Source organism: Hyla sarda, chromosome 2, assembly GCF_029499605.1.
Source record: "Hyla sarda isolate aHylSar1 chromosome 2, aHylSar1.hap1, whole genome shotgun sequence".
NCBI lineage: Eukaryota > Metazoa > Chordata > Amphibia > Anura > Hylidae > Hyla > Hyla sarda.
Window position 1 is genome coordinate 381,680,794 of NC_079190.1, and position 13,636 is coordinate 381,694,429.

The 13,636-nt window shown below is 44.5% G+C and overlaps 1 protein-coding gene across 5 annotated transcripts in view; it reads right to left on the minus strand.

Annotated features, from left to right (window-relative positions):
- The window catches only part of SH3KBP1 (SH3 domain containing kinase binding protein 1), a 465,279-nt gene that overhangs the window by 129,429 nt on the left and 322,214 nt on the right, over positions 1-13,636 (minus strand). Inside the window, exon 1 of one of the 5 annotated variants that reach the window (XM_056558520.1) lies at positions 753-881. The exons of the other annotated variants lie outside the window; for them this stretch is intronic. Coding sequence (XP_056414495.1) covers positions 753-764 — 12 coding nt within the window. The 5' untranslated portion in view covers positions 765-881. Of the gene's footprint in view, positions 1-752; positions 882-13,636 lie in introns of those variants that run through there. 5 annotated transcript variants of the gene reach the window in all.

Consider the following 13,636-nt stretch of genomic DNA (forward strand, 5'->3'; position numbering starts at 1 on the left):
ATTTTTTTCCCAGTGGAGTACCCCTTTAAAGAAAACATTTAGGGTCTGCTTTACAATACAGTTGTGAAAGCTGTGACAATATAATGTATTCAGTCCTGTTTATGCTGAGGTTATGGAAATGCGGACTGCACAGCAGGGAACTTTTTGAATGTAGATTCAGTAATACACTGCATATATATATATATATATATATATATATATATATATATATATACACACTCAAATCCTTGTTAATAATGTCCACAGTTTAGGTACATTAAGCCTAGTAGTGCCAAGATTGCAGAGAGCAATACATAAAACTATTTAATTTTCCTAACAAAATTATACATATCCCAAGAAGCTGAAAAAGTCCTAAAATGGACAAACTGTGGCTACATCACTGCAGCAGGACATCTTCTCCTTCCCCGCAGGAGGATGTCACGGAAAAATAAATTGGGAGAAGATGAACACACATCTGGAAATGTAATGCCTCGAGAAACGTAAAAAAAAATGATAAAACTGGTAAAACTGCCACATAAGTCAGGGCAGCGAGAGGCAACTAATCACTAGCAGATTAATACAATTCTTCTAATGAACATCCCTGGAAGAATGACTACACGGAGCAGAAACTTCCAGTGTACAGTCTCTCACCACCCTGCTAGAACTCAATGGAGTTCCTGTTTCTTCTCTCTGCTTCCTGCTCAGGCTAATACTGCCACATCATAATGCTGTAAATATGACAACAAATATAAGAACATAAAAGATTAAAATACCTCATCTCCCATTGTGAAAAGTGGCTGCTGTGCAAAATGTCCAAGAAGTCAGAACTCCAATCCTCCCACTTCCTTCAAGCAGCTAAGTATACAAAGCCTGATAGACACAGCCTAATACTGAGTCACACTTAGGGCCAAATGAGCTTGCAGGAAAACAAAGCTTACATTTGTTTATTGCACAGGAAGCTTGGAGCAGTTTACCAGTTGGGAGACTTTACGTTGGAGGTTTTCCTTTTTTTCTTCCCTTACTTTTTCTCTCTCCAAAAAATGCAGCTTCAGTTCTGGTTACTTTCAGGAGGGAGGATGCATCAGGAATATTTTCAGTGGGGGAAACGGATGGGAACAGTTATAGAACACACAAACTGTGAGGATATATCTCCTCTTCTAGTCTGCTAGTTGTTTAAAATGACTATTGAAAGGAAATGTCATATTTATTAGTAGGGGCTCCATAGGTTAAGCAAATAAAGATAACATGTTAATATAAAAATGAATAAAATGAAAATACATAAATAAATATGACTTGTTGGGTTTTCACTTCTGCACAATACCATGTGACACTTGTGAATTGTGTTTTTACCAAATCCAATTTATACTCTCCAGAAACAAAAATATTTCCTTTTCTCACCGATTTCTTTCCGATTTTGCCACTGTGTAAAGCAAAATCTGCTTCAAAATAATGATAGACTCTTATAACACTGCATTCCCTTTAACACATATATCATTGAAAACTCATGGAGTATACATTAAAAGAATGCTTGTTATAAATGCCATACAGTAGAATCTGCTACATTTTATTCAGAAACTGGGGGTTAAAAGGGTGGTCCACTTTGGATAAAAAGGCCCCACTAAGCGTCTATTCACACGGCAGAATTTCCGCCTCAATTTAAAGCCCATAGACTTCCGCTAGCAGAAATTCAGAAGTGTGAATGGGAGTGCGGAATCCCATAGAAGTCTATGGGCTTTAATTTGAGGCAGAATTCCGCAAGCAGAAATTCTGCCATGTGAATATACCCTAACAACAGGGTTATCCCAAAAAAGTCTTCCTTTAAGTTGAAACCTAAAAGGAAGTGTTCAATTACCTCATTACAAGGGCAATAAAGTGTTACAGAATACCCATTCAGATCAATGTGTTGTCTGTGTATAGATGACTGGAAAGGTCCTCCAGATCATTGAACTCTTTGTAACCACTCTCCACTATGGCCAAGATATGATGCTTCCGAACTGTGGACCCCCCCCCCAACTATTAACACAGAATTCACTAATATTATGGTAGGTTTTCTAAAGTAGTCAGGCTATAGGCCAGTGTGAAAATGCAGAACAGTAGTTGAATGTTAAATATAGTACAGGTACAAATACTACAACTCCCTATAAAAATAATGTTTCCTGTAATAAATGAAAAGACTGTTATTATAGGAAATCATTCTAATAACGCACTTCCTGCTTCTACATAGGGAACAGGCCAACGAGACAATGTCGGCAGCAATGACAATAATGTGCTCATTTCCTACTGGTGCGGTTAATGTTTTCCACAGGAAACAAAAGACGTGGATAAAGCCTTCCAAATATTCCAAAAGGATTGGCCTTATGTCCGCTATGTACTAATACTTTGGATCCATATACTTATAGTCCTGTACATGTAAAATATCATAATAATACCACTTCCTGAATGTGTGTGTGCAGGCCTTGTCTTGAGACAACCTCTTTAATAGGTGCTTGCATTTGTGCATATGAGTGGATATTGATCCAGATGTTATACATGAAGTATTATTATTAGTGTAGCTTTAGTCTAGAGCTTGAATATGTTGTGAATGGTCAAAAGCACTTCTGTAAACAGCTGGGGGACAATGTGAGACACACATGCTAGAGAGGATCTACTATAGAACTTTCACCTTTTGGTGTCCTGAATCTGAAAACAAGTAACAGCTAAAAAAAGACTTGGTCAAATGCCACAATTTTTATGGCAAATTTTAAGTTTGTCTACTGTTCCGTGTTGATAACTATACTATACAATTTTGACAAATTTGTAAAGAATCTAGGAGCCAGTAAAAAAACTTTAGAAGGCAGAATGCTACACGTTACGTAATGGGAAACTATGTGATCAAGCATTAGTGTCCCCTTATCTCTCCTGTGTTACAGCCATTAGTGTTCCCTCATCTCTCCTGTGTTACAGCCATTAGTGTTCCCTCATCTCTCCTGTGTTACAGCCATTAGTGTTCCCTGATCTCCCCTGTGTCACATCATTTGTTTCCCTCATGTCCCCCTTGTGTCAGTCATTCGTGTCCCCTTATCTCTCCTGTGTTACAGCCATTAGTGTTCCCTCATCTACCCATGTGTCACAATATTTACTGTCCCCTCATGTCCCCTCGTGTCACAATCATAAGTGTTTCATTTAAAACTAACTGTTTAACTCTGCCTGTGTTTCCACCCTGATCCCCTGTTCTGCCTCCAAAGTGTGTGCCTCCAGAGTGTCACCACCAAAGCCACTGACTGACTGTGGCAGTCACCTGACCTCTGCTGCTTCTATAACACCAGAGCCGGCTGCAGGCAGAACGGGGGGTCAGCGTAGGAAGTAGGCAGAGGTAAGTGAAACAGTTTATTTTTCTAAAGGATGGACAGGGCTGACAAAGTCCTGGGTGTCACCATGAAAATTTTAGTCACCGTGGTGACCTGGCGCCTGGTATTTGTTAAGACTTGCTATGCACCATAGTCTGACATCCTGCATTTGCGCTACAATTAATCTCTTTCTATATCAACAGAATACAGACCATGTTGGTGCGGACACCATATGTCTTGCTGACCACTGTTGTCCAAAACAGAATGAAGTCAGGGGACATCTGGGGTAAAGTAGAAGCCTACGCTAAATTTTATGATCCTAAAGCTATGCTAACATTTAGGTTCCAGATTCTTATTAACCAAATTCTTCTCTTTCACTTTTTCAGCATGTTACGCTGCGGCCTTGTGCTAAAAAAATTAAACAAACAAACAAGTTTTCTCCAATCAATCTGCTTAAAATACACCATAACAAGAATATTTAAGGTCTTACAGCTGAGAATGCACAAAAGAGCAAAAACCAAGCTATGATGATGAGGGAATAAGTGTCTGTAGAGCTCAGAGACAGGATTGTGTGACGGCACAGATTTGGAGAAAGGTACAAAATAAAAATTCTGCTGCACTGAAAGTTCCCAAAAGCAGAGCAGACTTTAGTAATTAACGGAGAAGGGCCTTAGTAATAAAGTAGAACAAGAACCCAATGGTTACTCTGACTGAGCTCCAAAGATCCTGTGTGCAGATGGGAGAGACTTCAAGGAGGTCAACCATCACTGCAGCGCTCCACCAATCTGGGCTTTATGGCAGCGTAGCCAGAAAGAAGAATCTTCTTAGTAAAATACACATGAAAGCCCACCTGGAGATTGGAAAAAAAAAAACTAAAGAACTCTGTGAGAAACATGATTCCTCAGTCTAATGAAACCAAGATTACTGCCTTCAGGGTACCATTCTGTGGGAGTGTTAGAAGGTAAGGAGTGATGTATAGCATCACTACTTACCTCCTCCAGCCATATAGTATAAAGGGGTGCATAGTGTACCCGTGTATACTATACAGGAGCGGGAATACCTTCTCTTATAGCCCCTTTGGGTGGTATACAGGATACACAGCTATCTATAGATAGCTGTATATAGTGTATACAAAAGACGAGGTAATTTTTCCAATGTGTCGTGTTTTTTTTTATTTCATTTTCAGGCTTAGTAGTGAAAACAGTCTTATTAACAGAATCCATTACTAAGCCAGGGCTCAGCGTCAGTCCCAAAAACAGCAAGCGGTATCCCCCAAATATTACCCACTCACCCCCACAGGGGTGCCGACAAGAGCCGGTACCAACAGGCCCGGAGCATCAAAAATGGCGCTCCTGGGCCTAGGCTGACATTATTTAGGCTGGGGAGGGCAAGTAACAATGGTGCTCTCCCACCCTGGTAATGTCAGGCTGTTACTGCTTGGTTGGTATTTGCTGTTTTTTATTATCTGAAAGAAGAAGAAAAAAAAAAAAAACACAAAAAATGGGTTAGTACATCATTGGTGCTCTCCGCTGGCGACATCGCCCATAATGCATTGTTTTCCCAAACAGAGAGCCTCCAATTGTTGCAAAACTACAACTACCAGCATGCCCAGACAGTCTTTGGCTGGGCATGGATTTTTAAATAGAAGTAATTTACAAATCTGTTCTTTTTGGCACCAGTTGATTAAAATAAATAAATAAATAAACTGGAGTACTCCGTTAATCAAATTTACCCTGTACCTGCATAGTCTTTGTTAAACGGATCGCTCTGACCCCATGCACTGATATAAAAGAATTGGCCTAACTTAGCAGTAAGACAGCAATTTTTATTGTTTCGGCACCCTTAGAAACACTGACAACTAACCTTTACAAGGGTGAACCTTAGGTCAGAAAGCTCTGCTATCAACTTTAGCATCTGCGACATTGTGACATGCTGCTCCTAAAATTACTTGCAATGACACTGCTGTCACCCTGTCTACCAAGTTTACAAAAAGTGTCCATAGAAACTATTTTACAATACTATTAACTGTGTATTTGGGCATTAAACAATTACCAGAATTACCATTAGATCAACGTCAGTCAGACCTGACGACTTTGGCTAGATTGGTCACCATTGAATTGTATATAGGGGCCTTCTGACTGTCCTTAGGATCTGGTGTGTTAGATTTTAACATTCGAGATACTCCGCTGTCATGGGAGATAAGCGACTGCACAACAGTGATGGGCTGCTCATCCATTTCCTGCCTCCATTCTCATTGATCCTCCTCATTAACTCCTCTCTCCCTGTTTCACCAGGACACGGGATGTCTGCATACTCCTCTGAATGGGCATGAGTTTTGCAACGCAGGTGGTGTAGAGATGTCATCCACACGTGGTCTGTGTCCTTCTGGGGAAAGCCTGGCAGTAGAACTGTGGGGTCCCAGAATGTAGGGCAGGTCCGGGACCCCTCTCAGCAGGTATCAAATTAGGTTTCAAGGACATTTTCATAAGTACAAGTACTCGTGCATATGTACAGTATTATCTCCGATACTGGTATTCACATTCCAAGTCTACCCACCAAGCTATAAGCAACAATTTAAAGCAAAATACAACCAAACAAAGGAGCCCTTTATGTTAGTTTTTTATGCCTTTATATACAGTAAAGTAAACTGCAGAATTTAGCAGAGTACACTTATTGCTTTTATTCTTACAACAGCACTTCAAAACCTGAAGGAACGTTTCAGTTGCTACAAGAGCAATATGCTTCAGATACTTAACACCTACAAAGCCATGGCACATTTCTGTTTATCAGGGGAGGTAGAATATTTAATAAAACATAGAGTATACTCTAGCAACTTTATCCTTGTGAAGAACAAGTGGTGTATAGGAGATGAACCCGTCCACTTTAATTAATTTTACATGAAAGCATAAGTGGTGACTCACACACCTCAAAAGGAATGCGATCCTGCAATGGGAACAAAAAGAGCAATGTTTAGTAACTGCGGACACAAGAGAGCAGCCAGGAGTGAATCCAGCTATGTGAAGAGATCCTGGTGATGCAGATGTGTGGGAAGCGCTCTAATCCATTCATGACATTGTTTCCTTCCTAATTTCATTTTTATTTAAATTATTTCATTAACAACATAGTCAAAATATATTCCTTACAGACAAAACTAATTACAAGGAATGAAAGAGCCAAAAATACTCTACAGGTTTAACCCTTCTCCACCCACAAGCACTAATCGATTACACAATAATATTAAGATTTCTGAGTCATGTGTTAGGAAATCAATGCTGTTGCAATGTTCTGTACTGCAGATGGATAGAGTTGTGTTACTGGATTAGATTAGTACCTTATATACTCAAGTATAAGCTGACCTGAATATAAGCCGAGCCACCTAATTTTACCACAAAAAAATTGGAAAAACGTATTGACTTGAGTATAAGCCTAGGGTGGGAAATACAGCAGCCCCTGTCATCATCCACATTCTGCAGCCATCCCTCTATGCCCCTCTGTCATCCTCCACTGCCACAAATCCATCTCCCTCTGTCATCCTCCACTGCTACAAATTCATCCCCTCCCTTGTCATCCTGCATAGCCACAAACTGCACAGCCACCCCAAAGCGCATCCGGAACCCCAACCCTCCCCCCCCTGGGGTTCACCTCTGCACTTTGTAGGAGCTGCAGCTCTCGGCGTCGGCAGGGTTCTCCTCTTGCGGAATGTAGTCGGGAAAGGGACAGACATCTGCTGCTCTTAAGGTGGCAGAGTCCCTACCCTGGCTAAATTTACTTTGGGCCGTGGCTGGCCCGAAGTGGCACCACCAGAGAAGCGGGGAAGAACGATGGCCCAGCATGTCCTCACTCGGTTATAAGCCGAGGGGGCCTTTTTCAGCATAAAAAATGTGCTGAAAAACTCTGCTTATACTCGAGTATATATGGTCGTAAGACTATAATGACACAAATTGCTGTCAGGTCAGCACATTGTTAACAATGAAAAGCGTAGAATAATAACATTTATAAAAAATTCAATGTGGCTTTTTTGTTTGCCAAATTACATATTGTAAAAGAAATTTAATGCAAAAGAGTTTAAGAAAACACAGAAAATACAACAGCACACTACAAACACCATAACATTCATTAACCTTTAGTCTACAGATTATATTGCATTGCTGCTTTTCTTATACATATGAATATGAGGTTCTTAGTGCCCATGATCAAACAGTGTAAACCCAGCTTCACCAACATAGCAAGCTCATATAAGATGGGTCCTGTACAAGTTCAAAGTTGTATCAAGTCATTATATGGCACATATAAAAATCTTTAGGTCCATATTGTATCTCCATATACTTTTCATTTCATGTAGAATCCAAGGGAAAAAGAGATATGCCATGTTCTTAGCAGAGTTACAGTGTTTCAGAGATATTTGCAACTCCACGTCCAAGAGGTTCTTAATCCCTTAAGGACTCCACCTACATTACTAGGGGGAGATACTAGCTGCTTGGTCCTCACCAACCTCCTCCCCAACACCAACAAACAAGTATATTGGTGCAAAGGCCACAGCAGCCAAATTTTATTAACAAAACAACAACAAAAATTGTAACCACAACTTTGTATGAATGTCATACATTAATAATAACAAACAGACTCCTTTCAGGAACCATAAAGCATGTAGTAGGAGAAGAACCCAGAGGCACCATCCACCTTTAGACACCACCAAACAGTACATATAGGGCCTCCTACTTTAATCACAGCCGCACCTCTCACAGCCCAGGAGCACCAACTTCAGAGCCCTGAATCCCTCCCTGGGGCCCATGGCCGCAGGGACTTTACCACCAGGCCGTGTACCATCCACGCCCACTTTTACTCTCCAACTCCATTAAATCCACGAATGCCTCCAGATCCTTCTCTTGTCCCTGCCACAATGACGGCGAGTGACCCCTTACTTGCAGACATTCCACCAAACCAGAAAGGCACGCTCCACCACCTCCTTAATCTCCAGCAGCCAGTGGTCCATACCCATCTCATTCAAGTGAATGCCATCCGCATCCATGAAAGCAGGATCACCAGCTTCCAACTCCCTATGACACACCACAAAACCACTATTGCGCGCCATGAACTGCCCCACCACATTATTAACATTGGCCCGCGCCATGTTCAGACCTGCCACTCACCTGGCCCGACGCCATTTTTTTCTAGCCATCATGTCGGACCAAATGAGAAGCAGGCCTGGAAAGGATGACCACAACCGCAAAAGGTCCATTTAAACATCCCTCATTAACTCCCTCGACCCCAAATCATTGCCCCCAAGATGCAAAACCAACAAATCCGGAGACCTATCCATCCGGACGTAAAAATGGACCCATGGTAGCAGATCAGGTCACCGCATCCCCCCTTTCCCCAACCAACGGACCTCCACCTCTGACCTAGAAAAACCCAATTGCCGACCAGCCGGTTGAACCTCCGAATGTGCTCCCCCCTCTGGTCACATAAGATTGACCCATGATCCACACCAGGCACTTGGATCCTAAAAGAAAAATAAAATTTGCCAACAACTTTTAGGACAAACATAGAGCTGAAAACGATTCGACTGCCACCTACTGATGCGCAGGATGGAAGGGCAACAGCCTAAAAGCCGCCTAAATGTCCGCCTTGGCCAGCAACGCCCCCCGCCCTTAACGCCTCACCCACACCAGGGTCGGGTCAAAGGACTTATATGACACGGCGCAAACCGCCAGATCGATACCATCATTCACCGATTCCCCCACCGGATGGGAAAGGTGATGAATGAGCCGGAATTTATTAGCTTCCTTCTTGGGGACAGGAACCAAAGGAGAAACCCGCAAACCCGGCAACGGAGGTGCCTCAAAAGGCCCCGCCATCCTACCCAACTCGACCTCCTTTAACAGCTTCCCTGCAACCAATTCAGGGCGAGCAAAACCGAAACCAAGTTCCACACGGTTCCCACCCAACCCCCGGCCGAACTAGGAATCCGGAAACCTTCCGAAAACCCCCCACGTAACAATTTCGCCGCCTCCCTATTTGGATACAGATCTAAAAAGGGGGCCATCCTTCCAACCATCACCAGAGTCGCCCCTCTTGATGTCAGAAACCTCACCCTTTCCATTGCCTTTCCTAAAACAGCGGGACAGGCCGTGATTGCCCCACACCCGGAGCACCCATGCCGAAAACGGCACTTGGCCCCAAACTTACAGTTCCCTATGTTTAACTATTCCCTTTTGGCATACTAGCCGTCCGGGTGGCTCCCGAGCCGCCGCCGCCATCCCGAAAGGACTGCGCCCCACCCTTGGGGGTGGCCATAAGCCACATCCACAAACCTATATCCTTGTGGTCCCACTGTAAGGAAGGCCGCACAGCCATTCGCTGTCTGAACAGCTCATCACAGCGAAACCACGCCGCCCCCCCATAAACACGGTACGCCTCACCTATGGAATCTAGATAACAAAAAAGCCCGGTACAGTGTCCCGGAGCCTTTTTGCCCACCAAACTATCTAAGATAGCAAAGGCCAGCATCCAATTAGCGAATGACCGTGGAATCAAGTGATACCGCCGCCGCTCCTCCTACTCCATCCTCCTCTTCCCCTCATGCACCATGACCCTGTCAAGATTAAAGTTTTCCAGGGGCAGTAGAGAGAATATCTCCACGTATTCCCCCTTCCAAATTTTGTCCCGCACCTCAGCCTTCAGGTGCGACCCCAGAGGGCCCTCATAGCAGACGTAAACTTCCACCCGCGCAGCGCCTGCCAACCGCACGCCCCCCCCCCCCCCCGAAGCCGCCAGAGCCGTCGAGGGCCCAGCAACCTGGCCGTCAGATAAGACCCTGCACTAACCTGCCCTTCCGAAAAACACGCCGCTGGCCCCCGACACGCCCGCAGGCCCACCCGCGCCCCACACTGCAACTGGGGACCCCCCGCCCCCCACCCTGCAACAAGATCTGCAAACCCGACAGTAACAATTGCAACCCCGCCATGCCTCCACCCGCAGACCCACCCCCAAGGTTAAAGGAGAAGGTGGAAGACTCACCAGACCCCTCTGGCTGAGAACCAGCGGCTACATCTCCCATCACATCCCGAACGCCTCCTGTCACCAGCTGAAGAGGAGGCCCCGAAGACTGCAGCAGTAGAAACAGCAGAAGAACCCCCCCCCCCATCCTGTGGCGCAGCAGCTTCTTGGGCATCCCCGGAGGGAGGGCGCACCTGCCCACCCCTCCGTTCAGGCACTTGAGATGAACCCTGTGCAGAAGGGGTTTCCTCCTCCTGGTCCAGCAGCAGCTCGTCCTCTCTGACGTCACAGGGTGTAGAGCCCCTCTCGAGCAGCACAGCATCTACGTCCTGCAGGCCTGCCTCCTGCATGTCCTCCTCACCACTGAAGCCAGCAGGGTCCTCCAACACGGCAGCCTGTGTGTGCTCCAGGCCAGCAGGTGACCGCCTTTGGCTGTCTGGGCATGCTGGGAGTTGCAGTTCGGCCTTCCTAGTGGTTGCCACAGTAAAGATCACATTACTTTCACTTTCTTTTCTCCCCCCCACCGACGATTCCCTACCTGAGCCGTGATCTCCGCTGGATGTCTGCGATGATCGCCGGGCCCCACCCATCTTCTCCTCAGGTACAGGACTCCATCTTCTCCCCCCCCCCTTCTGCCCGACATCCAGGGGTGGGCAGAACGGGGGGTTTCCATGGCAACCCCCAGTCCTGCGCTGCCATTGGTCAGAACTCAGTTCTGACTAATGGCAGGGGATAGGAGGAGATCGCAGCACTGCGACCTCACTCCTATCCCTTTAGGCTGATGGGGGCTGTCACTGACAACTCCGACCATCCCTATTTTCCTTGCGATCGGGTCACCAGAGACCCGATCAGCCCAGAATTGGAGAAAATTGCGTGTCTGAATTGACATGCAATTTTCTCCGATCGCCGACATGGGGGGGGGGGGGGGTCTCAGGGTCCCCCTGGGTGATGTGCCGGGTGCCTGCTGAATGATTTAAGCAGGCATCCCGATCCGGTCCGCAACCAGCTAGCGGCGGGGACCGGAATTCCCACGGGCGTATCCATATGCCCTGCGTCCTTAAGGACTCAGGATGCAGGGCGTATGGATACGCCCTGCGTCTTTAACAGGTTAAAATTGTCCTCTTCTGACCACCACAAGGATGTGTGAGGGCTCACTTTTTGCGGCGTGATCTGTAGTTTTTATCTGTATTTTTGTTTTCATGGGACTTTTTGATCGCATATTATACATTTTTTTTGGGTATACAAAGTGAACAAAACTACACAATTTTGGACTGTGATTGGCCATTCATATGGGATGACACGTCATGGGAACCAGTTTGTTTGGGTAAACAGTGGGATCTAGGGCCATTTGAATAGCAGTGGCAGGGAGGCAGGGAATCGGGAAAGTATGGTTAATTTATTTTATAGCACCCTGACACAATGTAAAAATGTGCAGATTTGAAGTTTAGAATCCCCTCCTGATTTGAACTAAAACTAGCTGAGTACCCAGCGTTGCCTGGTTTTTCCTTTATAATCCTAGTTGGGGAGGAAAATCAACAAAGGAGGAATCTTTTGACTTCTTATCCCATCCTCATATATTGTCATATCCCAACCTCATATCTCGTCCTCCTATCTCGACCTCATGTCCCGACCTCATGCCTCGGCCTCATATCACACCCTTATGTCCTGTCCTTAGGTGGGACTGATCTGTAATGAAGATATTGTAAGCTGAAAATAGAAGGGGACATGGCTTTGTGGAACTGGGCATGATTTGCAAGCCAGACTGATGCACAAAAAGGGTAGATAATAAAAGGGGTGAGGCTTAAACCGTGGGCGTGTCTTTGTGAGATGGGGTGTAGTTTGCAAGCCAGACTGACACATTCACCAGGAGATGCAGAGCGGAGCTTGTGGTGTAAGGTACTGGGAGTCCCATAAACTTGCATGGGACTTGAAAAAAAAACAAAAACATCTTTTATATAAGGGTGTAGGTAAGGAATAATTTAACTATCATATATTTTTATCTGACATATAATTAATATGTGCACCAGGTATTATTGAAATATCTCCAGCCGTACGGAAGTTATGTGGGAACATACATTTCCCATTGATTTGCATGGAACTTTAAACAAAAACCCCGACCCTCACAAATGGGTGTAGTTAAGGGTTAAATTAACTAACCTATATTTTAAGTGGACATATAAGTAACATGTGACCAAGTATTATCGAAACATCTCCATCCGTTTGGAAGTTATGCAGTAACATACATTTCCCATAGACTTGTATGGGACTTTAAACAGAAACCCTGACCCTGGCAAATGGGGGCGAGTAAGGGTTAAATTACCTATCCTATGTTTGTTGCTGACGTATAAGTAACGTGTGCCAAGTTTCATGTTAATATCTTTAGCTGTTTGGACGTGATTCTGGAACATACACACACACACACATATATACAAACATTGGTGGAAATTTATCAATGTTTGTGTAGGTAGAAGTTTTTTGTAGATCGATTTGGTTGGTCTAAATTTGGTGTAATGATAAATTTTGTGCAAAGTTCTAAATCTCCACACAGTTCTATTTGTACACCTGAGCTGCACCTCACAGGAAAAGTGGACACGGGGATTTTGTTCTATTGCTGTGGGGCTCTGGATTCCATTGAGGTTTTTTGTCCACCAGCAAACATGCCAGAAAAACTGTCACAGCTTTTTCCTGCGTTTTGTCAGTTTTTCTTGCATTTCTTCTTGTTTTTTTTTTTGCTGGGGTGTGGAAACAGTCATTTTAGTACCCTGTGGCAATTTTTTCACTGCCTTCAGGGTACATCTGTGGATTGGATGCGGAGAGCCCAGTCCAGAGAGTGTAAGGAGGTAAGGAGTGATGTATAGCATATACGTATACAGGGTGCCGAGCATCACTACTTACCTCTGCCGGCTGTATAGTATACAGGGGTGCACAGTGTACCCATGTATACTATACAGGAGCCCAGCAAGGAAAGAATTAACCCACGCTGCTGCTGAGCAGTTCTGGGTTGTCTTTGTGTGCTATCCTGTATATACAACTGTCTATAGATGACTGTATATACAGGATACAGTAGGCAGACGTCAACAATTGTAGGCTCCCTGTTTAGGAACACCCCAGGAGAGAGTGCCAAAAGTATACTAACCTTTTTTTCAGATACGTGAATGCGGAGGACTACGTCAGATTCGGTGGAATGCGACTATGACCAGCGTTTTTTAAAATGTCAATGAAAGGGTTAACAAGGGTTGTGGGGGAATGTTTTTTTTTTAAATAAAAATTTATTTCCAAGTGTGTAGTATTTTTTATAATTGAATTTTCAGGATTAGTAGTGGAAGCAGTCT